General features: G+C 35.8%; 1 protein-coding gene across 12 annotated transcripts in view; it reads left to right on the top strand.

The window, feature by feature from the left end:
* Positions 1 to 26,603, top strand: part of ESRRG (estrogen related receptor gamma) — a 402,038-nt gene that overhangs the window by 340,835 nt on the left and 34,600 nt on the right. For all 12 annotated transcript variants that reach the window (XM_082756554.1, XM_082756559.1, XM_082756557.1 and 9 more), the window contains 2 exons: positions 11,854 to 11,964; positions 16,512 to 16,673. In XM_082756554.1, coding sequence (XP_082612680.1) covers positions 11,854 to 11,964; positions 16,512 to 16,673 — 273 coding nt within the window. The remainder of the gene's footprint in view (positions 1 to 11,853; positions 11,965 to 16,511; positions 16,674 to 26,603) is intronic.

Below are 26,603 nucleotides of genomic sequence, written 5' to 3'. Positions count from 1 at the left end.
TGTAACAAAAAATTGCTGTGTTTTATTAAAGTGAAATCAATTTATCTCATAGCATTAATTGTGCTTAACATTATAGACAGTCAAAAAGGCTGTAAAGCACCGAACACATTATAATGATGTTTTTCAACTGGGATTTTCTGCATTAACTCTGATCCACTCCTAGTGCTATGAAAAGATAGTCAATATGTGCGGGTAACCATGGTTTTGTATGGAAAGCTTCTAGCAGTAGCATCAATTAACTGCTCTCACTAATAAACTTGCCGTTAATTGTTTCAGTATTACCCTGAGATGAGACAGAGGGGCCACAGCCAGGATAACCTGTCACTCCAGAATTCTAGGCAGTAACGTCAGGTTATGAGACTAGCAGGATATATGAGCTGATATATAAATCACTTACACTCTAGGTGTTCAGAAGAATGCTTCATATTCAAAATGAAGAGTTACCTAGACTTTTTTCATTTGTGTTCACAGAACTTTGACTGTATGCTTTAACTCTGTGTTTCACATTCGTGTGTTTTCTTCCCCATTGCTTTACCAAGATAAAACACCAAATATATGCAGTTGTTACGGGAATTTTAAAAATCTACTCTGATCTTTTCAAGCTTTAGCTGTTCAAGCCACATGCTATCTTAGGATTTATGTAAATATATATATACACAGGGATATTTCAGCCCTTATTAGTGCACAATAGATGATTCAAAAAATAGTATGTATTTTTAGTCTTGTGACTTTCCACCAAATTGGATAGGTTTATAAATTATATAGATCTGCCCATGTATTTCAGTTGAGGAACTAGAGCCTTCTCTTACAAAACGAAATAACTAAAAAATTGTATTCCCCACTTTGTTTCTTACTCAACCTTAGCATCAAAACGTGATTGATTAGAACTATTTTTTTGTTTCTACTCAATTTCATGTTTGGATTCTCATAAATGCACAATTCTTTGACACAGTTATTCATGGAATAACAGGGGAAAGTCTATACAAAGGCAAAGGAAAACTGCATTGTGGAAGCATTTTTTTTCAGTATTTTTATGTAAACACACAAACACCTATTTAAAAATGTAAAGCCATTCATTGAGTTGATGGAGTCCCTTCAACCGGATCTCCCAGTGATATCTTAAGTATTGTGAGTATTCTGGAAAATGTTGGGGCAAACGTTTATACACTGTGATATTTTGCATAAAATACAAATACTAATGGAGAGTTCTGTGGATGGGATTCTTGGCCTCAGTAGAAGCCATTTATAAAATCACTTTCTGGCAAGGCCACTTTGAGTGGATCGCTCTGGAATTCAAAATCAAATGAGTTTTACTCAAACATACGCTGGGGATTTAATGTTACAACATTTTGATTTTATGTACTAGTTTAGTCTGTGACTCGGAACGCTTCTCAGATATGTAAGAATGGATGGGCAGACACAAATATATTTCCAAAATGAGGAGCTGTGCTAAAGCATAATTTTCTTAGAAATACCTTTACAACGCCCTTATTTCCCTCTGCTTTCAGAAACTTTGCAGCCAGTTTTTAAATTCTGAACTCACAATTAGTTTGCTGTATGTAGCCTCTGAGTAAAGATTTCATATTAATATGAAGGACATATCAATTAAATTCCTTAACGAGGGGGGGAGGCCAAAAATATATATATTTTTTTTTGATAAATTGTAGCATATCCCGTATGCTAGAGGAAAATATTGTCTCCTAATATTCTGGCAGGACTTCCTGAAGCTGTTACTGTCCAGCCCAGAAAATATGGAAAACTATGTGTAAAGAGTTTGTCTAATGAATTTATTTTTCTGTTGATTACTGAATACAATTTTGTGAGTAAATTATTATTATTTTTTTTTCTTCTTTACATATTCTATCCTTATACTCAACACTAGGCACTCTACTACCCAACTTTTTTGAGGAAAAGAAAAATAAGTTCTTTAACCACTTTTACCTCAGTCATTAAGCTGTACGCACTGGAATGTTTTTACCTGCTACCTCCAGAAACCATAATGTGTGCAGAGAACATATCTTTCTTTTTTTTCCACCTCTCAACATAATGCTTTAAACTACAAGGTCACACTGATACGAATCAATTTCACTGCATTGAAATATCACATTATTTTCTTTACATTACTATGGTATGTCCTGCTTTGATGCCTGTCTAGCTAATTAATTATTAATTTTTACCTTTGTTCTTGAACAGTGATCACTTTAACATACTGTAAATAGTGTTATGGGAAATAACAAACAAAATCTTTAGTTTTTTCTTTAGCACGAAGTCTTGAGATTCCCTGTGATGCTGCACAGGAAGATGTGATATGGTAGGTCAGTACCTTACAGTCTAAAAATATCAACCTAAATTTTTGTCTTTTTTCCTACCTAAGTACCAGATGAAGATTTTCCCACTTGAAAGTAAACATCTGCTCAAAGGGAGGTCAGTCAGGTAGTAGAAACCAAGGACCTCAAATTCCTCACAGTTGTGAAATACGGCTCTCTTTCCTGTGAACTTGTATGAGCCACTGCTGAACTTTACTCTTGTAGTAGGTAGAGTTTTATGAAACAAAGGTTTTGTATGTGGACAGGAAGTACAAAGTACAGAAAGGCCATGTCATTTGCTAAGGACACCTAAACTGGTAATACAAGATTTTCTATTATTTGGAAGGTAGAATTATACCGCAAGAGGTCACTAAGATCCAAGCTGAAGCCCTGTTGTACAACTCCTATCTAATCCTGAAAAAAGTTTGCCAACAAAGTAACATAATGTAAAAGACAAAATGTTCATATTTTAGCTGCAAGAGTAAAGCCAGCCAAAAATGTAAGGACATTAATCACATTTTCCAAGCCTACTTTTCCATACAAAGTTGGTGCTTAGGTTTAAAAGTACCCGATGTCCTGTGCCTTTGTTCTAATTTTTAGCATCAGGCTGGCATGCACTCCTTGCATTACCCTAGATAGTCCAGTTTCTAGATACCACCTTCTGTATAGCTAAATTGATAAAGTGTGCTTAGAGTATAAACTGTGATAAAACATAATGCTCCTAAAAATGCATTAGCCAACCAGAGACTGAGACGTGTGTAAACTTCTTGGGTTATTTTGCTGTTGTGCCAACTGGATTAGATGATGCTGTACCATCAAACAGTATGCAGAAGAAAGAGGGAATAAGTTCAGAATTCTGCTATACCATTCAGGAATGTTTGAAGGATGAACTGTAAAATTGAAAAGGTTCCACAAATCATTATCCTATTATTTAAAAGATTTTATTTTTATTTTTAAAAAAGCAGGAAAGTATTGTATTTCACCAGGGAAAGTGTCATTCACAATTACTCAATACATAGATCTGTGAAGGTTTGCAGAGATAGCATTGTTATACTAACAGAAAAGATGTTTCATCAAAATGTTTCCATCTATAGACTTAGAGAAGCCTGAAATTCTGTGAGAACACGTATTTTTGCATTAATGACAATTTAAACTCAACTAGCAATGTAAATTCACCTTTACTGAAAAAATAAGTCTTATGTTGCCAGAAGAGTGTAGTGTGAAAACTAGATATTGGTTATCTTAGTCTTCTGTCTGTTCAGTGCAGAAGAGACTGCTGCTTCTTGGGGAGGATGAGAAAGATTTTGTTCCAAAGGAAAAAAAAAAAAAAAAAAAAGTGAGGCTAATAAAAGAAAAAAGAGAGAAACCCAAAGAATTAAATAATGTGTTTGTTAGGGTAAAGAACTTCAGGATTTCAATTAGATGTGCATCTCTTTTAAGCTCTAGTATGATGAGAGCAATCATTTAGTTTTCTGTTTCATTTCCAGAAAAATGAAATCACTTCCTCTAGACGGAAATCCTAACTCTGAGCAAGCTATTGCTCAGTCACAGTAGGACCAGTATGATTTTATATAACTGTTGCAACTCACACTGTTAAGAACTTTTCAGTGACTTCTGGATCTCAGATTAGTTCCAGAATTCAACATCTTCCCAGTTATTAACTGAAATATTGGGAAACTGCACATTATTTTATCTGAAAAGGGTGTTGAGATCCTGATTCATGCTACCGGTACTTCACAGTCCGATTATTATAATGCATTTCATTTTGATCTTCCCATCTCTCTTGAGAGTCACCAGCAAATGGTCCAGAACTTCAGTTAGACTTCTTTTCTATTAGAGTTGTCACTAGCATAGCTCTTGAATTCTTTATAAGCTTTGCTGGTGTGATCCAGAATGAAGGTCTGCTTTTGACCTTCAAGCATGGGTATGGCCTTGCTCAAACTTACTTTTTGACCTTTCCGTCCCCTTGTCTTCCATGCCCTCTCCTTGGATCATCAGTAAAGCCACCTTTCCCTATCTGCTCTTATCACCTTAAAGTAATGTTTGCAAGTGTATCGATGCAGTAACAACTTCACAGCCCAGCAAACTCTTCCTTGTTAAACTGGTTGTAATTTGAGTTCTGAAACAAGATAGCATCTTGTGTAACTATATTTAAATAAATTAAGGTAAGAACTGTGATACCTAGTTAGTGATAGATTGCCTTTATTTATTCTTATATCTTGTCCCAGGATGCCATATGTATAATCAAAGAAACAAGGCATATACTATTACATATAGTATGGTTATGACATGTAGACGCATTGACATGAAATTTAATGGTGGAATTACCAACAGTATTTTCTCTGTTATTCGTGAAGCTTTGGCAGTATTTTATATGTCTTCCTAGTTATAGTATATTTGTAATCCAGGTAATGTGGAAAAAAGTATTATGTGAGGGTAGCTTTCACATCAGAAACATCACGGCTTTCTATACTCAGTCTTAGTACTGCAATGTTTTTCTTCCATAGTTTACAAAAATGCACATTTTGCTGCTCTTATTTCAGAAAAATGAAGGAAATTGCATGAAAGTTTTGTAGCCTGCATTTAGTGGCCTAATTTCAGTCTCTAAAATCAGCATGAGCCTAGCATCATTCTAATGAAGTTCTGGTAGTATAAAACTCACAAAATAACAAATTTAGGCGACAGGAACTGAATGCCTGGAGTGTATCTCTTCTAGAAAAGAAACAGATTTTTTTTATAAGTTTCTATGTGAAATGTAAAAGGTATCTTTCGGTAATATTTCAAAGGTAATAATGGACATTGCATGTTTAGTGCAACAGAGTAGCTGTTCTGTTTTTCTTCTTCATTTTTTTTTTTTCTTCTTTCTGCACATTCTCGTATTCTTGAACAGAAATAAAAGGTTCAAGGCTTGTCAGCATCAGTTTATAGATAGCTGTTTAAAAATAATGAGATATTGGGTATTGTAAGGCTCAGGGCTGTCTTGCCAGACTCATTTATTTCCATTCACCTTTTGTCAGAATTGCAGACAGAAGACATTCAATTAAAACCTGTCACCTGTTGCGTGTGACCTAATTTGTATTTTTGAGTGTCACAGATTAGGATACTTCGCTTCCTATGGAACCATTAAAAAATGTAAAGCAACCAAAGCATTCCTACTCATTTTATTTCATATTTTCTACATGTGAACATTCTTCACTGAAGACCACGTGTGCTAAGAAATAATAGAATTTATTTACACAAAATCTCATTTGCATGGGAAAACGAGGTGGATTTTATGCATGTTCTTTTATGTTTTAATGCAGAAATGACAGTGCACAAAAGTTCAGCATGTAGATGATTGGTTCATGCAAAGTTAATGTTCCTTTCAAGAGAGATTGAGTGCTGAGCTGTGTAAGTAACACATCTATCAGTTCTTTTGTCAAACAAATGAAACAAAACCAAAACACACAAAAAATAACAACAACAAAAATAAACCTCTGGGTTTTAAACAAAGAGATTTTTTTTTCAGTTCCTGTGGCAAAATCCATCCTCCTCATCTCATCATTGCAAGAAAAGAATGGATTTGCCAAAATGTTACTTACGTTTGGTTGCCTAGAAACATTTTTGTGTATTAAAAATGGACAAAATCTGAAATGAAACCTTATTTTGAACACACTATTTTATGAATGGAATATTTTTCTCATTTTTTTTTTTCAACCTGGAAAAAATCACTGAATGTTTTCAGTTGAGCTGATACTTTTTCCTTTATTTTGGCTAATAGTTTGTTGCAAATCTTTGTCAGAGGAACAGATAAATTAAGCATCTTAAAGTCACAGAGCAAGGTAGATATTAAAGTAATAAACACTGGCTTGTCCTTCTGTGCATTATATGGGCAGGTTCCTAAACAAAATTATTTTATAGGCACTTCTTGAGGACAGCTAGTTTTATTCCATGCTAACAAATATTTTTTGATACTGACTGAATGTAAAGTAGGTGGATGATTTTCAGACTTCTGTTGCTACACTAAGTAATGTGTTTAATAGTGCAGATAGCTATCAGAAGGCAAGACACTAAAGCCTTCCCCTGCTAATTGTTAATTCAGCTGTAGATCAGGAAAGCTTTAATGTGAGCCATAGCTTTTATCTTCTTTGATGACTTAGGACTCTGTTTTCAAAATATTGCCTGCCTAATGGACACATATTTTACATGTCTCACTGACTTTTTACCTGCATACAGTATTATCTAAATACTTTGTAAACTGATTTCAAAAGCTCTCTGGCATCCTTATAATTCAGCACATAAAACAAATATGCAGATTTAGAAGAAAAGATAGCTCACGTTACTCTTTTTCTTCATGCTGTGTTACTGACTGTATGTTTCCACTAGGCTGTGAAAATCCTTTGTGGTTTAAAGTGCAACTATTTCTTCCCCTGCAGATTTTTCAAACTTGAGGGTTGAAGCAGTAGCCTGACACTTCTTTAATCCCAAACTATAGAGATCACTGAATTGTCTAAAAAGTAGCTAGATGACCATGTGTTCTTTTGTCTGGATACATCTGTCTGTATTCATGGTAGAAAAATAAACAGTTTTTCCCTGTCTCTCTGAATATGCAAAACCCAGAGTATGATATTCACCCAAGTTTACGTAGCAAACTTATAAACAGGCACAGTGTGTTCAAGTTGAACTGGAACACCCTATCAAGATGTTGCCCCAAAGGAGAACCACATCAGAACCTGCCATTAAAATTCCTTTTGCTGTTTCTAGTTTTGCTGTTAATATTTTTATTTATTTATTTATTGGCCTCTCCTATTGATGTTCCTCTAAAGCTTGGCAAGATGCAGTTTTCCTGGAATCCATCCTTACTAATTGCACTACAAAATTTACAAATTTAAGGCAATGCTGGGAATCTTAAAGCATCTGTAGAAAATGGATCTTTACCCAGTTACATATCATAGAAAACATGATGGGAATATATTCAGTACATATAGAGTGCTGTGTTAGAGGTGGAGCTTGCCAGAAAAGCATTGGTGTAGAACACATCTGCTTACTCTAACTCACTTATGAGGTAGGGGTATGGAAAAGAAGCAGAATTTGAAACTTCCTTAGGTCAAAAGAGGCTTGGTACTTTCCACTACTTTCCACTGGTGTAGTGGAAAAAGAGAGATAGATTTGACTTACTCAGATACTAGTTCATATTTAAGTGAAATAGATTTACTTTTTTCCAAAATGAAAAGCAATCACAGATTACAGACAGTAAGCAGTTTCTTATTGGCAGTCCTGGTATTGATAGGTCTTGATCTGAACGTGTGGGCAAATGCTTTGCACTTCAGCCTGAGGATTTCCTGTGGGTGTAAGTGTTCAGTGCAAAGGAGAAGAACATTTGTGGGACGAGTGGTTGAATGAGTGCTGGAGGCTCACATCCATGGTAAGGAGGGGACAGAAAAGAGGAAGAAAGGCAAGTTATGAAGGAATAAATGGTATACTTTGGATGTGACTTGGATCTATGTGGAAAAATAGCAGACGGTTAAATATGATTATCATACGGAGGACCTGAATCACAAAACGAATGATATACTGGGACAAGGGCAATCTTTTTGATTATATAGCACTGGTCACAGTGGGGTACCTGTCACACACGACTGCTTCAGGGCCGTGTGAGACAAGGACTACAGAAAAGGAATAATAATTTGCAACAGTGCTGGTGAGGGAGGAAGAGATGAAAAAAAAGGAGAAAATAGAGAGTTCAGGTTTGCCTATGTTTGTTTGGATTGAAAAACCTGGTGTGTAGCTCATTTTGTACATCAGCTCTAGTATTCAGTTATTTGTGTGGATGACTTTGAGGAAGCTTTCACTTCAGAGTGACTGGCCAATATCACTTTGTTTTACATTGGTGAGCATTTGAGAGAAAGTCCTGGAAAGATTGAGAAACCAGGATGTGAACCTTTTTTTGTAGAAGCTAGCATAATAACTATGAGACTATTTCTTTCCTTATGGTCAGATGAAGAAATTCTTATTTTGTATTAGTAATTGTAATTACCTTCCTTAAAAAAAGATGTAGCAATTGCTCTGATGCACATAGTTTCCATCTCTCTATATATTACAGTTCTAGTTTAATCCTTATCCTCTGAGCTTTGTTAATCATGCCAAAATGCTTTATTACGCATCATTCTAGAGCAGAAGAGTTCATGAGTTGTGCTTGTCCTAAGATGTAAAGTGAATGTGTTGAACTTGCCTGTTGAAATCACATTATAACTGGTAGCAGGCCTGTTATTTCTCTTGATACCAAAATAAGACTCCCTGTGGTCACCCATGTTTTTCTCATTTGGGCTTTTGTTTTTGTTTTTCTACTGAGGAATTTAAAAATTAAGCTCAGCGTTGAGGAATGTGAAGAGTCAACTTTCTTCTCTTCAGCGGGGCTTTGTTCAGTGATGCTAATGGATATTTTGACCCTAAACAACTGTAATGATAATACCTGCAGTGCAAGCCATTCCAGGATCTGACATTAGTTTATATGGGTGGGATGAGTATCTTTCTTTTCACTTTGCAGCTGGGGATACTGATAGAGCAAAATCAGAAGTCTACTTAACTTCTTTCACCCTGTACTTTAGCTAGGTGCTACAATATCCTCTTTAGTAATCTGAGTAAAGAATGTGTGTTAAATTATAGCAGTTACCTTGGTGATCAAGATGTTAAAACCTTCCTCCCAAATGAAGATCTATGTGGACAGAATTGCCTTTCTTTCTTTACTTTATTTTTCTAACAAAGAAGGCATCATCTGTTACCATCTTGAGAGCAGACAAATGCATATTTTTGTAATGAATTATATTATGCAGGCTATAGGAATTACAGGGGAAAATGTGTAGAAATGTATACCTACCCAGGAACCTCTGGGTTTCAGTTTGCTATCTTCCACTCTCCGATAAGTTTTTACCAAATATGAGATTGGTATCCTTTATTAAGAAGTGTCTTGTGTTATGTTTACTCCTATAACGACACTTGGGAAGTAAAACACCAGTTAGGGTGTGTTAGATTATCAGAAATTGATGCTAAAGTAGTTATTTTGTAATGGCATTAGGAGAGAGGAAATCTTAGAAGCTAAAATGATGGTAACCTCCTTATCAGTTTTAATGAAAGGGTTATAAACCTGTAATTTATTTTCTGTTTGTATTGTGTTACCAGAAATCTTTTCACATTAGAATAGGAATTAGTTATGTTACAGAATCATGTAATTTAAAAATGTTTAATACTGTTATTCCTGAATTATATAGAATTGTAATATTTCTCTTAAAAAAAAAAAAAAAAAAGCTGTAAATACCGGTATGTATATGTGTATAGGTGAGTGCATGTATTTACAAATAATTTTGCTATTGCAACATTTGTCTGTGTTTCCTTCCATTGAGTATGCGAATGGCTTGAATCTTGGAAAATGCAACGGAGATTTAAAAAAAAAAAGTTCATGTTGGTAGATTTATATTATTTTAATTTAAGGCTACAGTTCCATTACTTTTTGATTAAAAATGCTTCTGTCTGATGCTATCCATCTTTTATCACTATGAAATCTGCTCCCAAACAGAAAGAAGGATGGCATCTGAATTATGCAGAAATCATTTTCTGTCTGCTTTTCTTCAAATGCTGGGCAGTCTTCTTTATAATCCCACCAATATCATGTGGCTTGTTCTAATCCTTTGCCTATTTCTGAATATTCAATTGTCAAACCTTGGTCTTCTGCTATTTGTTTTTACAGCAGTGTGTTGTCCCAGGTGTCATTTTCTTTGCATATAGCTCAAGAAATACACTTCTTGAGTTTGGGGATTGAAATGCATACACTTCTACAGTAAACTGAATGAAATTTCAGTGTGAAATTTCACAGGTGATCAATATCCAATGACCTGGTGAGCAAAAAGTGTTGAGCACTGTTACTGCATCCAGTGCACTGCTTTATGCTTACAGTCATTGGTTGGGACCCTAAGCCAAGTATCTTCTGTGTTTCTAACTTTTCCACATATTAACAGCCTCTCTAGGCAAATGAGAATACCATGTACAAAACCTTCACTCCAAGCAGAGGAGCATAAATTTAGATCTTTAAAGTCCATCATCCTCAGTTCAGTTATGGGGTACTCTGGTAGGTTAGTGTCATGCCAGCTCAGAGTGAGAGAGAGATCAGGAAAAGGAAAAAAGCAAGAGAGAGAAAACAAGAAGAACGAAAAACAAAACAAACAGTTGGCCTTGAATTCCTGGCTGTTTGGTAAAATGGCTTTTTTTCTACCAAACTCTTCATATTTCTACCAAATCGTCTTTGTTTTTTTGTAGGATGAAAGAGGAGTGGCAGATGTTTCCTGGTAACTAGACTGTATACTACCAGTGCAGCATGTAAATTCTGTGATGTCTTCTTTTTGTTGTGCACATAAACTGCAAAATTTTTGGTGGTAGCTTCTCTGCAGTCCAGAAGCCAGTTCTGGAGGTATTTCCTGCGAGGAAGAGAACAAAGAGATGAGAGTAATATTGTAGGGCATAATAATGGCAATAGAAAAGATCAAGGGAAGAGAGCTAAAATGGAAGAGGAAAAGCAAAGTGAGAAAGTGAGCTGCACTTTATTCCATCACTTGCAGTGATCATTGATACGTAACGTGTCTTTGTATTCTTGTGTAGTTAAATCCATGTCATCAGGGACAAATGTTGTGCTTGGTGTTACTTGACCTATTGCCCTGCATATATGCTGAGTTTTTCAACTTCAGCATTGTGTTACTACTTGGTTATACTGACATTTTTCGTGGTAGTTGGGAAATCCGTCTGGGTGACTCAGAAGGAAATACAAATACTTCGTTGTTTTGAAGGACCTACCATCCTTATTTTCCTTCCTTTTTTTCATTTTGTCTACGAGAGCAGCTATAGTTTGTTTCAGGAAAGTAAACTCCCTTATATCCGATCAAAACAGGTATCAGAATGCTTTCATTGAAGCAATGAACAATTTGGAAGTTGAACACACATGTTAATTCATCGTTGCTGACATCTAAATGAACACCTACACAATTTCTTTCAAACTCTCATGAACCACTTTGGGTCTTTAATCCGCATATACTTCTTTATATTACTAAGGTATTTACTTCGTGTTCTCTAGACATGGTAATTAAAAGTATTGCTTTGGACTACCTAGACTGTCTACAACACCAGTTGTTTCTAAAGTCCTAATTCTCTGTTTCTGTACTCGTAATGTTTGCCTTGTATATCCATGGTGTTTATTACAGCTTTGAACTTCTGCTTCTGCTAAAGAAGACTTAAGATCAAACTCTTTCAAATGGAAACTAAACTCATTAGCTGTGTTTAATATTATGTAAAAATTAACAAATGGTTTGAAACGGATAGGAAAAGTATGTTGTATACTTAGTCTTGCATGTGTGAAAATCTAAACAGCTTGCAAATACGTGTAGTGTTGCTTTCCCTTGCTTCTAAAATTACTCTTTTGAAATAAATACGTATTTTAAATAAATCTTGGAAGGCAGGAAATGGAAGATTAAGGGCATCCTCATAATATATTTAATGGCATGTTTGCTTATTTTTCTCAATGCAGGTGTCCGCCTAGACAGAGTACGTGGAGGTCGCCAGAAGTACAAGCGCAGAATAGATGCAGAGAATAGCCCATACCTGAACCCTCAGCTAGTTCAGCCAGCAAAAAAGCCATGTGAGTACACCAGATATTTGAAGTTTCTCTTTCAATACTAGGTATTGACTCCTAGTCCTGTTTGCTAAGCTCCTTCTGACTGGTACAAGATTTTGGGCAGAATATATTGCCATAACCCTATACCCATTTAGCTGTTAAAATACTTTGATTTAAATATGCTCATCCTTTCTCAACTGGAGTTGAACAAAGAATACTTTTACAGGTGGAAGTGTATAAAAGCATGGTTTATGCAGTGCAAATTTTACATTTACGGGTTATCTTTATTTTCAGTGGTACATAAAACGGTTCATACTGTGATCATTAGTTCATTGAAGCTTCTAGTTTCAGATTTCACAAGAAAGTGATTTTTGTGGTTTTCACTAACTAAATGAGTTTGACTGCTCAACCTCCCAATGAAAATACATTAAGAGCCTCATTAATTTATACCTATAGATTAATACACTACCTAGCATTAGATTAAAACAGCAATATGCCACACTTATAACAAGCATAGATTGGTAGTTAGGGCTCTAGTACCCTTATAAGCATGATGGATTTTTTGTTTTGTTTTGTTTTAATGATGTCCTTGATTGTATCTTGCCAGGCTGAAATTAAAAGAGAGAGATCTGATCATCTCATTGCCAAAATACAAGTTCCATCCTCTTTGCGATTAGCTAAAAATAGTTAGGGGTTTTGCTTTGCAGCTTATATAAACTCAAGCAGTGACTGTACTAATTCCATGAAGTAAATTTAATAGCATTATAGCTGTAGTGCAAGAGGCTAGTGTATTGCCCTGCAAAGGCATACACTCTTTATCAAATGCTGTAAACCTTTTCAAATTCAAATCAGAATTCACACATTCAGTTGCTTCTGTCATGAAGGTTAATTTGCTCTTAAAACAGAGAAATAAAACAGAGAAATAAGGAGAGGAAATTCCTTCTCTTGCATTTTCTTCTGCACCCGTGCCTCTGACAGAAAAAGACAACACACATTTGTAGGCTCTTGAAAATACCTGGCTGTATAGAAAGTGGAATTGTTTCAGTTTGTGTTCCCCAGTAGGGGACAGTGCTGTGTACAATACGTTTGAGCATATGGGGATCTGGAGAGCAAATAAACAGTCTTTGAACTGTAAGTGAAAGGGCATTTTAGCTGTGTCAAAGAAAAAACAGCCAGTTTTACATAAAATTAAGGCTTAAGTGAACATATGGCATAGTTTCCTTTTGCCTTTCCAAAAAACATTATGCTGATTATATTCCTTCAATTGTCCAATCTGGCATCTTCTACTCAGCCTACATAAGCTGTCCCACCGTTCTGTAAATACAATCTAGGGCTACACTAAGCAGATTTTACACATTATAATAAAAACTTTCTGATAATACAATAAAATTTAATAAACTCTAATGCTTAATTTCATTAGAGGTTTAGTTTTCCTGGGTGCACAGATTGTCAGTTTTTCATTTACTTGATATTGTCATTGAGTAGAAATGATGATAGCCTAGCATACCAAAAAGCCAAGACCAAAAAGGGAAAAAACAAAACAAAACAAAACAAAAAAACAACAAACAAGTCCTTTGATATGAATGAGGTTAACACTGTTGTACTCAAATACAAGAATCTCCATGTAAACCCAAGATTACTGCAAAGTAATACATTATGGTACCTTTAAGATGATAACTATACCAATTTCTGTAAGCTCCGTTTGTCAGAGATAAACCAACCTCCTTATAAATCATTACTCATTATCTAAATGCCTCCTTTCATTTTCCTCAGCTTGTCTAATTACAAACATTTTTGTAACAAACATTTATAAAACTTAATTTTCAGATCCTGTCAGATAAGTGTCAGGACTTGAAACAGTTGAATCGGTTTTGTGTGGAACTAGCCTGGGAGGTTTTCTGGACCCTGACTGATAGTTTGTGCATAACAAAGGCACAGGAATGAAAATTGGGTTCTATTGATTCTAATTAGGGAAACATTAAATAAGATTTACCTAGAAACAGTGCTCATGGCTATTCAATTTCCTGAGTGATGGGGTTTCCTGAGTACATTCAGAATTTTTCTATGCCATATTCTAGCACATGCTTCATACATGCATACGTGTAGAATACATGCAGGCATGCTAAGCTACATACATGTATATGTAGCTCTTCTCCCTCTAGTGAAAGAATGGGTGTTTGGAGGATCTTTCCTAGACCTATTTCTGGCCTATATTGCATTTTTCAGCTTCACCATGAAATCTCATGGCCTGCCTGTAGATCTTGCTGATTGGGAAAATAAAAGAATTTGAGATTTTGTGAGTCATAAACCAAAATATACAATATTCCCGAATTGTATGCAAAAAAATCATTGATGAGGAACCTCATTAAAAAATATAAGAGGTTCTTTAGCCATTTCTTTTGTTTACATGGAAAAACAAACAAACAAAAAAAAAAAACAACACAGGACTTATGGCCCTGAGTGCTTCTTCATTTATTTATCATTAGTTAAAAAACACAAAGTTGAAGTCCTCATAGATATGTTTTGATAATAAAGTACATTTATCCTACTTTTCAGAAGATACAGAGATAACGGGAATTTGGGAAGGAGCAACATTATCTGTTCTCTCTTATAACTTGATGTTTTCTGTATGAAATTCAAAATCATAAGGAAAGACTGTTTAAAATTTAAAAAAAATAATGCGCAAAGGCTGTTTGCAATATAAGTTAAAACTACCATCTGTCATCTTTAAATAAGAATAGAATTTCTCATTAATCAGTTTGATAATCAGTAGAATATTGAGATCAAGAATTACTCAGTTGGCATAGTTCCTATAAAACATGAATATATCCCCTTGTAATAAAACATGCTTGATGTGATGGTTTCCAGTTGGCTCTTGCACTTATTTTATGAAAGCCTAACATATATCACATTTTCTGACACACAAATCTGGAATAAGGCAAAAACTGGAGAGACGGTAGATCAGAATCAAGGAGTCTATGCCACAAACGAGCTGTAAAGTATCAGAAATCAGAATCAAGTGAGTATTTTATGGAAATCTGTCATGGGTTGGTAGGGAGCCCCTCTGACACTCCTGGGCAAGCTTCCATTGCAGTTCCCCCACAGGAGAACAGCATGGTCCAGCCTGTGATTTATATGCAGAAGGAAAATAATACTAATTCTAACTGTTTGCTCTGCAGTCAGAAAATACTTTGCACCTTCTCCCCATGGAATCCCATTTATATCAAGCCCTGTGACTCTTTATCCTAAGAAGGGAAACAGCTTACTGTAAATTCATTGAAGAGTATTCTTTGGGCTTGACATTTTGGTGGTGCAATTGAGGTCAGAAGATGTACCTACCATAAAAAGGTACAAATGTAAATATATGTGGAATTATAATCTATGCTGTATTAGGAGGTTTAATGAATTAGTTCTTTTCCCATTTTTCAGTTCTGTGTTCTGAGAGTAACAAATCCGGCTCCTATATGGAGATAAGATAGTTCCATTTTTTCTCCATGTAACTATAATGCTCATTTTTTGTTTATTCTACTTGTATAGAATAACAACTCCGTGTCGTAAATCCTCCAGGCTCTTCTGTTCTTTGTTTTTGGTTTTCCATATAATTTAATTGATTATTCCAAATAAATTTCACAATTTATGTGGATGGAAAAGTAAATTTTAAACATACAAAAGAAAATGATATTTAGGTAAAAATAGTAAGTGTGTGCGTATGATAAAGCATCATTCTTTGCACAAAACCAGTTTTTAAAGGTATTATTTGCATCCTTGTTTCTTTCCTTAGTTTTGTACTCTTTAGTTTCATTGGCTTTAATAGCTCTTCCTTGCTAGAAATGAGAGATCATTACTCTATTTTTATATATTTATATTATTTTTATATGTTTTTACTTAAATAAGCTGATTTTATACCTGAATCTTAATTTGTATGTTTCACTGAAAAGCAAATATATGACAACACCCCCACTTTTCTCACAAGATAGGCCCCAAAGTGTATGGATTCATTATTAGTTTTTTAACAGTCTCGATACCCATAATATAAAATATATAGAGTAATAAGCACTGAGAAAGTCCTGACATTGTTTCTGTTACAACTGTTCAACAGGGACATCTGAAATGGAAAATGGTTGTTGAAATTGCTGACAGACACTGCAAATTTCAGTGATTGACTAATTGCTTGTGGTATTTCCTTGCTCAAAAAATACCAACGCCTTTGGTTTTTTTTTCAGGTAGTTAGAGGAAGGCAGAACTTTTCTGATTGCACAGTCCAAAATGCATTCCAATGCATGAAGATTTTTCTACAGTTTGTACTCTGATATTAGGAGGTGATCACGTATTTCTACATTCCATTAAATTTACATTCTTAAGAACATACACGTCTAGCTCGATGAACATTGTTAATGGATCGGATTTGGCTGTGCTGTAACTGCTTGTAGAAGCCAGTGAAATTACAATAAGGTTTAATTAGGTCCGGTATCTTAAGACAAATTCTTGTGCACTTTGAAATGTGAGCCATCTGTTTAAAAAGCAGAATGATGCTACTGGTGATCTTCTACTGTTCTGGGCCATTTTTACAGATAACAAGATTGTCTCCCATTTGCTGGTGGCTGAACCAGAGAAGATCTATGCTATGCCTGACCCCACTGTTCCAGACAGTGACATCAAAGCACTTACCACTCTTTGTGACCTGGCAGACAGAGAACTGGTGGTGATCATCGGATGGGCTAAGCATATTCCAGGTATATATAGTATTTATTGCAAATAAATGACATACGTAAATCATCACATCTGTTGTTATGCTCTGGTTTAAAAAAAATAAAAAAAAGATTTGTTCCCTCACTACAATGCATAAAATTTTCTTAAGCCTCCAGATTATTCACATTGGACATAGGTTAGATGATACTATATCTTATTTTGGAATTGGTATTATTCTTGCTATGAGTATAACCACGATTGTAAGTTTCACATGCTGTTCAGTTAAATTATTTTTTTTTCATTTATTACTTATATTAAGATAAACTTGCTATCCAGAGCATTATCCTGGTGGGAAGGATAGTATAAGCACTCTGCACTCATATTATTCAGCAAGAATCAGATGTAGTCTAGCTCCTCTATTCCATAAAGGCTGCACTATCTTACTGGAGGAGGTGCAAAAATTCAGCTGTATTTTGGCATGACACGGAGGAGTTATTCTCTTCCTTGAACAGACTAGTGTGAGAACTGGGTTGTTCCAGCAGTTCTGTAGAAAGAACTGAATTGTACCAAAAGGTCTCTTCCAATATCTTGGTAATTCCTCAGTGTGTATGAAATGGGTTGGACTCGACAACTCTTAAATGTTTGGATGTTTGTAAAGCTAACTTTCACCCTTCTTAGCCAGAAAAGCAGTCATCAGAAGTATTTTCTCACAAGATTAGTGATTTCTTCAGATAACATTTGAAGTATATTTTCTTTTTACTCAGTGCTGAGGTATTTCTGCTTCTTCTGAGGGCAAATAGACAAGCTTGTAGAGAGTCTCCAGGGTTGTCAGTCTGTAACCTTTCACAAATGGTAAAGTTACACAGAAAATAGTGGCTTTTTTTCTTGTTTCTTGGGGTATTTTCTCAGTCCAGCAGATGAGTGGGCATGTTTATGTGTTTTCATCAGCTCATTAGCTTTCTAATTTCAACAGTGAAGCCTTATTGAACATAAGAACTGATATCCTTTAGTTCCTCTGAGTAATACAACATCCTCATTTTATACATGATTTTGGGATACTGCACTATTAATGATAGAATAAATATTGCAGTCTGTTGTCTGTTTATCAAAGTTGAATATATTTTATTTCCAGTATCCAAAGAAATCACAAAAATCTTTTACTTTCTTCCTACGATTCTTTGACATTTATGATTGTACAAACATAAACTTTAGGTAAGGACTGGATCTTCCTTTTTTTTTTTTTTTTTTTTTTTTTTTTTTTTTTAATAATTCATGCTAACCAGCTCAAGGCCTCAGTTCTTTTCATAGGTGCTTTTGGGTCATCTTAGATAAATATAAATACTAACACAGTGTAATAATAAAATAACTTTTATGTTTATGGAAATTTATTTTGATTCAGACTAAAGAAAACAGCCTGCAGATTCTCAAATAGTCAATATGCCACACAGTTGAAATTTAGTCATTCTCTGTGCTGCAAATGGTGAATAAACAAGCTTTTGTATCACAAGCAATGTTTTTCTGGTACAGTTAACTTATTTCTGTCTCCTTAAACTAGTTTGTCTTTATGCTTTGAATGCTACAGTAATTTCTTTAATCAAATTGATGGAAGTCCCTTTCCCAGCCCACACTGAAACCAATTTATTGGTCATGATACGCCAGCTATGTTGCTAACAGTCGTAACGAACTGTCAGGCAATATCGCAGTGAAGCTAATTTGAAGTCATTAGGTGTGCAGCGTTCAGGCAACAATTTGTTACAGTGGTTAGGAACACAGCTGACATTTCTGAATGGCTTTGTTCAGAGCAGTTCTAGATGAGCCCAGGCAAATTGTAAACTAATTTAAACATCACTCCATATTATACTAGCTACTTTGTCTTACACTGGTTGCTAATAAAGCACCCCAAATTAAGTCAAAATAAGTTAAACAGGTGAGTTTGAGTTTCATCTTTGGAAGATACCTAGATCACCTTAACCAAAATAGAATAGTTCTCAAAGAAGTCAGTCACACTCCAGAGTAGTTGCAAGGAAACTTTTGTCAGCTTGATTTGTGAATGTGTTACATATCTTTGATTTGGCTGGAGGGGTAGAAAGAGCAGAGGGATGAGACTGAACGGCCTTTAAAATGATGGCTTGGCTAGCATGAAAAATCTATTGGATGCTGTAAAGTGGCATTGAAAATTTAAAGTCTGCAGTCTGAACTGGTTGAGGAATATTTCTGACATGAGGCAGCCCTTTATTACAAGGTAAACTCAAAAGCACACCTGCCATGGCAAAACCGCATGTGTAAGTTTACTCACTTGACCCCACTTAGGTATGGGGAAAAAATAAAGTACTAAACAGGGAAAAAAGGCTCTATAAGGCTTCTGGTAACAGAGGGCAGTGATAAAACCTGTGCTTGTTTTCTGGCGCTTGATCACAAAAATCAAAATTTGAAAGGGCTTGACATGGTAAAGGGCAAATGTGATGAGCTGTTGCAGCTTGGTTTTGAATGATGGAGTGCTGTTGAACTTGGACTGCCTAAGCTCAGCTGATGTCTGGCACAAAACAACTTGTAGAAAAGCCCAGCCTGGTGTTAGCTGCCTGTTGTCTAAGCTAACAAATGTTACCCTAGGCATTAACAGAACTGAACTGGGAAGAGGATGAGTTAGAAAAAGGTGCAAATTGCATGCAAGTTCTCTGCAGTTTAGTGGACCTAGTAAAGCAGACCTTGGTGTACATCTTTTGGAACAGATTAATTACACCTGTAGTGAATTTGTGCCTAACACAGCAAATCAGCAGTCAGCAAATCTTTCTTTACTATAGCGATTTCTTAAGGTTCAGTGTAATTACAGGCCCTTATGTATTATAATAACTAATAAAAGATCTTGGTTGTAAGGCATTGCAATTACAAATAAAATTTGTATTTGTGGAAGAGAAACAAGCAATGTTTTTGTTGTTCTAACAAAAAGTCTTTTTAGTGAGCTTATCTATAAAACAGTAATAATGCAGCATGCATTCTCCTATAGTCAACGATTTCCCATTGCAGTCACAAGACTAAAAATTGTTTTAAAATTATACAAACTTTAAATGCTTTCATAAAATCATTAGTACTTTTGTGCTATTGGAAACATTTGCAATAGTTGCTTTTATTGAACAAAAAGTCTATGCCATCCACAAAAGGAAATATTGAAAGAAAAATATATATGGAAAGCCTTTATCAGTAAATAGAATTAGTCTCCTTGCATTTATAAATCAAATAAATGGAAAGTGTGTTGTTATGAAACATGACCATGTCTTATCTGAAGAAGAAAAAGATCACAATGGCATTAGGAAATGCTTGACTTTAGTTAGAGGAGTGTAAGGGCACAAGAACAGATGATGGTGCCCTAATAGCCCTTTTTAAGAATGACAGGGCCCCGCCATTAGCATCCTTTTATATCCTTGGAAATTGCTCATGCCTCGCTTTTCTGGTTCCTATCTGCCTGACTCTTTTTTATTTCTCTTTCAATTTCATCCGCGCTCGGATAAGCGCATGCTAACACAATATGATTGAGCTGTAAAATGGAACGCTGTCGCCTCTAATCTCTTTTATGTAGATATGGAGGTACTTCCACACTCCACTTCATTCTCTCTTCATTGTTGGCCTTTTTAGAATGTGTTGCCGAGTAATGGAGGCTCAGTCAAATATTAGAGCTAGGTTTCACAGGGTGTGATAAGAAGATTATCAGCCCAGCAGTCAGATCTATTGTTGTTCTTTGTGTCAGATTAAAATATTCCGATGTACTGTAACTTCGTTAGTAAAATACTGAAGGTGCTTAGGGAGAGACTGATGCTGCTTCATCTCCTGCCTGATGAGACAAAACCCCTATTAACTGACCTAAATAAATTATAACTATATTTCTGAAGCCTCTGCAAGACTTTTGTTTTGTTTTGTTTTATTGTCTCACTTAAATAAGAGAGACATGCTTAATTCAATATTTACTGGTGGTTGAGTTTCCCACTCTTTGTTTTGTATTTTGGGGGAGGATCCATTTTATTTTGGGTCTATTGTATTAATTAAACTCTTTTCCAGTATGGAGTGGAATTCTGCTGATACCTAGTCACAGTTTCAGAGTCGTTTAGACACGAATTCTGTAATGTAACTGTCTCATTGACATTCAGCAAAAATGTGCAATGTTCTTTTCATATTAAGTGGAGGCAGGAAACATTAAGCTCTTAAAAATGTGCATAACAGGAAGCTAAAGACAAAATGTTCTCTAAAAAATTTGCATGCATGAAAAAACATCAACCAGACCATAGAAATCAACGTTTTGCACTTAAAATGAAAAATTTGTTTGGAAACAGTAAATCAGACTAATACATCAAAAATAACTAGTTACATTATTTAGTAAAATAAGCTCGCTTGTCTTCAACTGTGTAACAGTTCAGTGTTCAGCAGTAACAGAGCTTAAGAAACGGAATTGTTAGAAATTGATACTGCCACTGGTGCCAGTATTAAAAAAAAAAAAAAAAAAAAAAAAGCATGATTTTGATGGAGCAAATCCAAGGATGTTTTGAATATTTTAGTGCTAATGTTAATGTTTTATGAAACATTATTGTTCCGGCATACTCTCATACTCTTTCTGGAGGACAATATTTAAGCTTTCCTTTCCAGAGCAGCTCTCAGGGGTATGCTTTAACATTTTAATACTGAACAGGAACATGATTTCCTGCAGAGTTGTTGTTTCCAAAATGCCCTTTACTCATCATTTGTTACAGAAATTCTGCCCCATGTAGGTAAAAGTACAGAGAAAAAGTTGACCGTAGTCACTTTTGGAAAGCTAATGTTCAAGGGAGCATACATGGTACATCCATGCAGATATGAATTGGGTACACACTGCATGGTAGTGTTAATGCTGGTAGGACTCTGAAGACAGGCTGTATGTTGGAACTACCTCGTGTTTATAATCATATATGTTTTAGCTATAGACAACATCCTGTTTGTTGTCCATATCCTTCTCTGGGTTGTTAATTGGAGCAGCTTACACAGAATATCAGCTCTGCAAGGAGGATAGATGTCTTCCTCTAAGTCCATACCACGCTGCTGTAAAATTTGTTGTTTCTGCTGAGGTTGAGGCCTTCTGAAGCCTCTTGTGCTGCCAGCTGAGTTGAGGACCATTCCAGACAACATGACAAGGCCCACTAAGCTATCTCAGTGTCCCCTGCCACAGGGTCACCCTATTCCAGAGACAGGTGGGCATGTAAATGTGATGTTACATGCTCATGTAATGTGGACTGGAGTATGAGCTGTTTCGTGCTGACTAGGCGGTTTGTAGTGATAATAACTTGAGCCTCCTGGGGAATCAGGACATCCCGCCCTTTATCAGTGTGCTATCTTGGACACTTTGAAAGTTCTCTTTGCCTTCCATTCCTCAAAAGCCCACTGCTTTTCTCCTCTTCTACAAATATGCACTAATTATGGAAATCAGGCATGCTTTTCATATGACAGAAATGTTTTTGAACTCACAAACTCACAACCATATACCATCTGATGGGCTTTACAGGTAGAAATTCTACCCAAAAGGTTTCTTAAAAGCTGCAGACTACCCTCACCTCAGTCACTAACTTGTATAATGTAGGAAATGAGCAATTGACTGTTGGTTTTATTTTTGAACATTAGCATGGATCGGCCAGCACTGCCAGGGTTTAGATCACAATGCTGATTCCAGCTACTCTGAGCAGTATAGATCAGCAATGTGCCTAAAATGTCAACAGTTCATCTATCCCACTGTTTACATCAGTGCTTTTAATATCATCTAAAGTGATAGGAATGGTGATATTTTTCTTTCTTTCACATTTTTTGAAAATAGTACCACCGAGAATGTGCAAGTGATTTTGCAAGGCTGGGAGGAGGTTGGATTTCTAGGAAAATATATGAATAAATATGTACATAGTCTCATCATTTTCTGAAAAAAAGAAAAAAGAAAAAAAAAAAAAACAGGAATCAGCAGTGTGGGAGAAGGGTAGTTATGTAAAAGTCCAGTTGTTAATTTTAAAATCATTTAATGTATCCAACTGGGATATGATGACAGACTATTCTTGACAGATTTGTTACTGAAGCCAATGGCAAAAATTTTGCCAATTTGAGTAGAAAAAGGAGTAGACTGTGTGTGACTAGAGATGCACATACTCTTAGTGTGTCTGCTCATCAAAAAAGACTGCTTCCAGGTCGGGTTTTAGACAGACAGCAATAGAGAGCTGAGGAACTTTCTTGTAGTATTGGATATAGATGTCCTAGGGTAAAAAGACCACTAGAGTTTCTGGGATAGTCACTTCTGGCATCTTTTACTAGCATTAAATTAACTAGGGGAAAGAAAAAAAAAAAAAGAAAAAAAAAAGAATTTATTCTAAGACATAAAAACATCTCGTCACCTGCAAATTGCACATGAATCTAAGATAAATGTGCAGTAAATCTGAAATGGTACTGTTAGAAAAGCATCTGGAACACTTGGTAGTTTTGACTTTAATATTCCTATATATTCTTGAAAAAGCTTGTTTAAGAGTAGTCATCACCAAAAGCAAATTAAAAACAAAACAAAACAAAACAATGGAGATAACAGGTAATAGAAGAACTTGGCTCGGTACATCATACATATTACTTAAAAAAAAAAAAAGAATTCTTCATTAAAATTAAGTCTCTAAAAATCAGAATAAAACAGGGACTTTACGTCTTTATTAAGTTCAGCTTTTATTAATATATAAGTACCGACTGTCTCCTTTTTTCCTTTTTTTTTTTTTTTAAACAGTCCTCTCCTTCCACCCATGCCCCCAACATACACACTACACTGTCTGGCTGTTGCACTTTTTTTTTTTTTTTTCCCAGTGTCCCCCTTTATCTGCCTCAACCAATCTCCAAATGAATGCATGTCTATCATGGCCTTAGCTTTGACACTCTGGATATATTGATTAATAGTTGCCCTAAGCTCCTTTTAGCAAATCAAATTTTCACTTTTAGCAAGGATTTCGCCTCTGATTTATTCAGCAAAGTGAAATGCACTAAATTGACTTTGACATTCAGGGAAAATGGCTGAAAAACAAAGAGGGGAGGAAAGAGATATAAATTGTGTGGCAGCTGGAGAGTTCAAGCATAAAAGAGGCAGTTTTCTATAGAATATCACTGGTTAATTTGGAAACATGCACTTAAACAGGGGTAGAAATTATTTTCTTAAAATTAGATGTTTTTTAGACTGAGGATTTGGGATATAATAAGGTTTACTTAACAAAATACAATATATTCAACCCAAATTCATCACTTGCTAATCATGGTGCAAGTGTGGGATCCACTTTTGTTGCCACTAATAATTATTATGTTAAACGAGAGACAAAGAGGTTTCTGAGTAGTTTTATAATGAGGTGCTAAATTGGTAAATATCTTCGTACCATTGCATTATGTTGTTCACTCCGGTGGCCCTTTAAAAATAAGAAATGATTAATAAAAAGAGAGCAAATCAACAGTAATGAATGCCAGTGCTTTTCATTTTCTTTCTGTAAACAAAAATGGCTATTACTTGATTCTTAAATGCAAGGGTATAAAAAGATGCAGCAGTCATTCGCTATTATTCTTCTTGCACAATCAAGAGTGTTGTGTTACCCTAGCTGACTTGTAGATCGACTTATACAGCCTGCTTCCCTGCTTGCAGACATTGTATTACTGAAGTACTGAAAATACACCATTTAAAGGTGTTCTAAGTTGATGCTGAATAGAAGAAATGTGATAAAACAGGAACGCATTTTAATCCAGTACATTAGCACACTGGGGAAGGGGGCCAAGGGGGGGACATGACACCAAGAGGAGGGGTAATAAGTTGCAAAATAAAAATGTAGGAAATAGTTGAGTTTTATTCAGCTCTCAGGCACTGCAAGCAGAATTTGTAAAAGAAAATACGTATGGTATTTTGCCTAGTTAATCTGTAGAGACAGACCAAGAGCCTTCGGTAGGATCAGTTGTCATGGGTGTACAAGTCAAATGTGCTCTGCACGTCCCTGTTGTTCAAGGATCTGGCCCTAAAGGGGATGCACCCACATGAGGAGTCAGCCTGTCCATGGGAGCTGAGAGTTGGCTCTGTCCCCTGCATATATCCTCACTGCCTCAGAGACCCTGGCAGCAATGTGCAGGCTCAGGCTTGAAGCAAGTATTTCCACTTAGAGGACAACAGTGCTCACCTTTGTACCCACTGCTTGTGTGACAAATGGGTTTACTAGATTAGGCCTGTGTAAATTGCAGATGACTCAGTAACAGTTTTCCTTGTTCGGAACCAACAAGGAATTGATCTTATTACCAGGGGGAAGGAAATGTAAATGTATCTTAGCCTTTTTAATTTTACTGTAGTCTCTGTTTTCCTTTTTTTTTTTTTCTTTTTTCTTTTTGTAAGCAGTCCAAATCGGAGACCTCAGCAATGTCCTTTTGCAAGTGGGACGGTCTTTGGAATGCCATAGAGGAGATAGGTGGGCACGTTAGATTTTCAGGCATGGTATTTCTTTAGAATCCTTCCATTTTCCCTCCTAATTCAGTTCAATTACCAACCTATTCATATGAAACAATTCAAACTTCTAAAATAATCTCTGAGGGGGGCTTCCTTTCCCAAACTTTCCCTAACTGTACAATTACCTCAGGGATGGCCAACTTCTAGCATGTATGTGGGAGCTCATGGCCAGAAGGCAGGAAGGTGTCTTGCTCAGAAACACACCACAAAAGTTGCAATAAATCATGAAATTATTCTTTAGGTGAGAATCGCAGAAGAGACAAATGCTGCAGAGTTGAGCCTATCACTTATCTTCAGGAAATATTACTTCTGTATTTACAAGACTCCTCTCCTAAAAACACAGAGACACACACACACATACCTTTTTCAACCAGAACCAGAGTTTAAAGAACATCCAGACAAAGACATTTTTTGAGAGTTTTAAAATTGCAATGCAATTCGTGAAGGCTTTGTTAGAAATGAGATCATGAATGTTACATGCAATTTAAATTGGCCTCTGAAAGGATCATAGCACATGCAGGGAATGCAGAAATAAAATTAGAGCAACATAGACCTCTTATGGCAACCATTTAGTGCATTTTAAATAAACACGTGACTTCAAAATCTAACTTACTCTCCAACAAACATGTATTTGCTTTGTTATGGGTGGGGAAGAGAAGGGCAGCTTTTCAGTCATGTGTGTTGATACTGTAAATCCAGGATGAGAGGAGGGAGGGGAAGGAGAACCAGTGCCCAGCCTGGATTTAGAGCAGACAAATCTACACCTGTATGACTGGGTCAGCAGCACAGGATGGTCTAGTTCCTAAAGTTATCTGAGACCAGCTAAATACTATAATTCTGAGGATGCCTCTACTTTCTCTCTGGATGAGTTAGACTTCACACCTGCTTAACCTACATTAGAATAGGATTAATTACCTGTATTGCAAGGCCCCCTTAGCCAGTCAGCACGTTTCTGGCAGGGCACATGGTGACCTGGGCCTGGTTATATATAGTATAGCAATAGCAGGGGGAGCAGCTGTGTTGTAATGGCAGGGCTGGATCCACTATGATCAACAGAATCAGCAGTTTTTAAAAATGAGTCTGCAGTAATCACCTTCTACATCAGCTGGATCATACAAGAGTTTTATGAACGTCTGTCTTCTCTGCTAGTAAGCTTTCGTGTTGAGCAGTCTTTAATTTATGCACACATACACATATGGAGAAAGAAATACGAGAGAATCCAAAGAATGCAGATACTGAATGCTAATGTATTTAACTACCTAGATGGAACACGAATTGCAGCAACTTCTAAGTCAGTCTTTAATATTATATAAATTAATTAATTCCAAGTTTAATACTATGCAAAGTTACTAGCAGATGGGAGTATTTAGGTAATTTTCCACCTGAGTAAAAAAATACAGAACCTTCCTTTTGTCTGAAAACCTGTTCTATAAAGAGAAATTTATCTGGCAGTATGTTAGGCTGCCCAAGGGAT

Source organism: Aythya marila (genome assembly GCF_965140915.1).
Source record: "Aythya marila genome assembly, chromosome: 3".
NCBI lineage: Eukaryota > Metazoa > Chordata > Aves > Anseriformes > Anatidae > Aythya > Aythya marila.
This window is presented reverse-complemented; position numbering and strand designations above follow the sequence as displayed.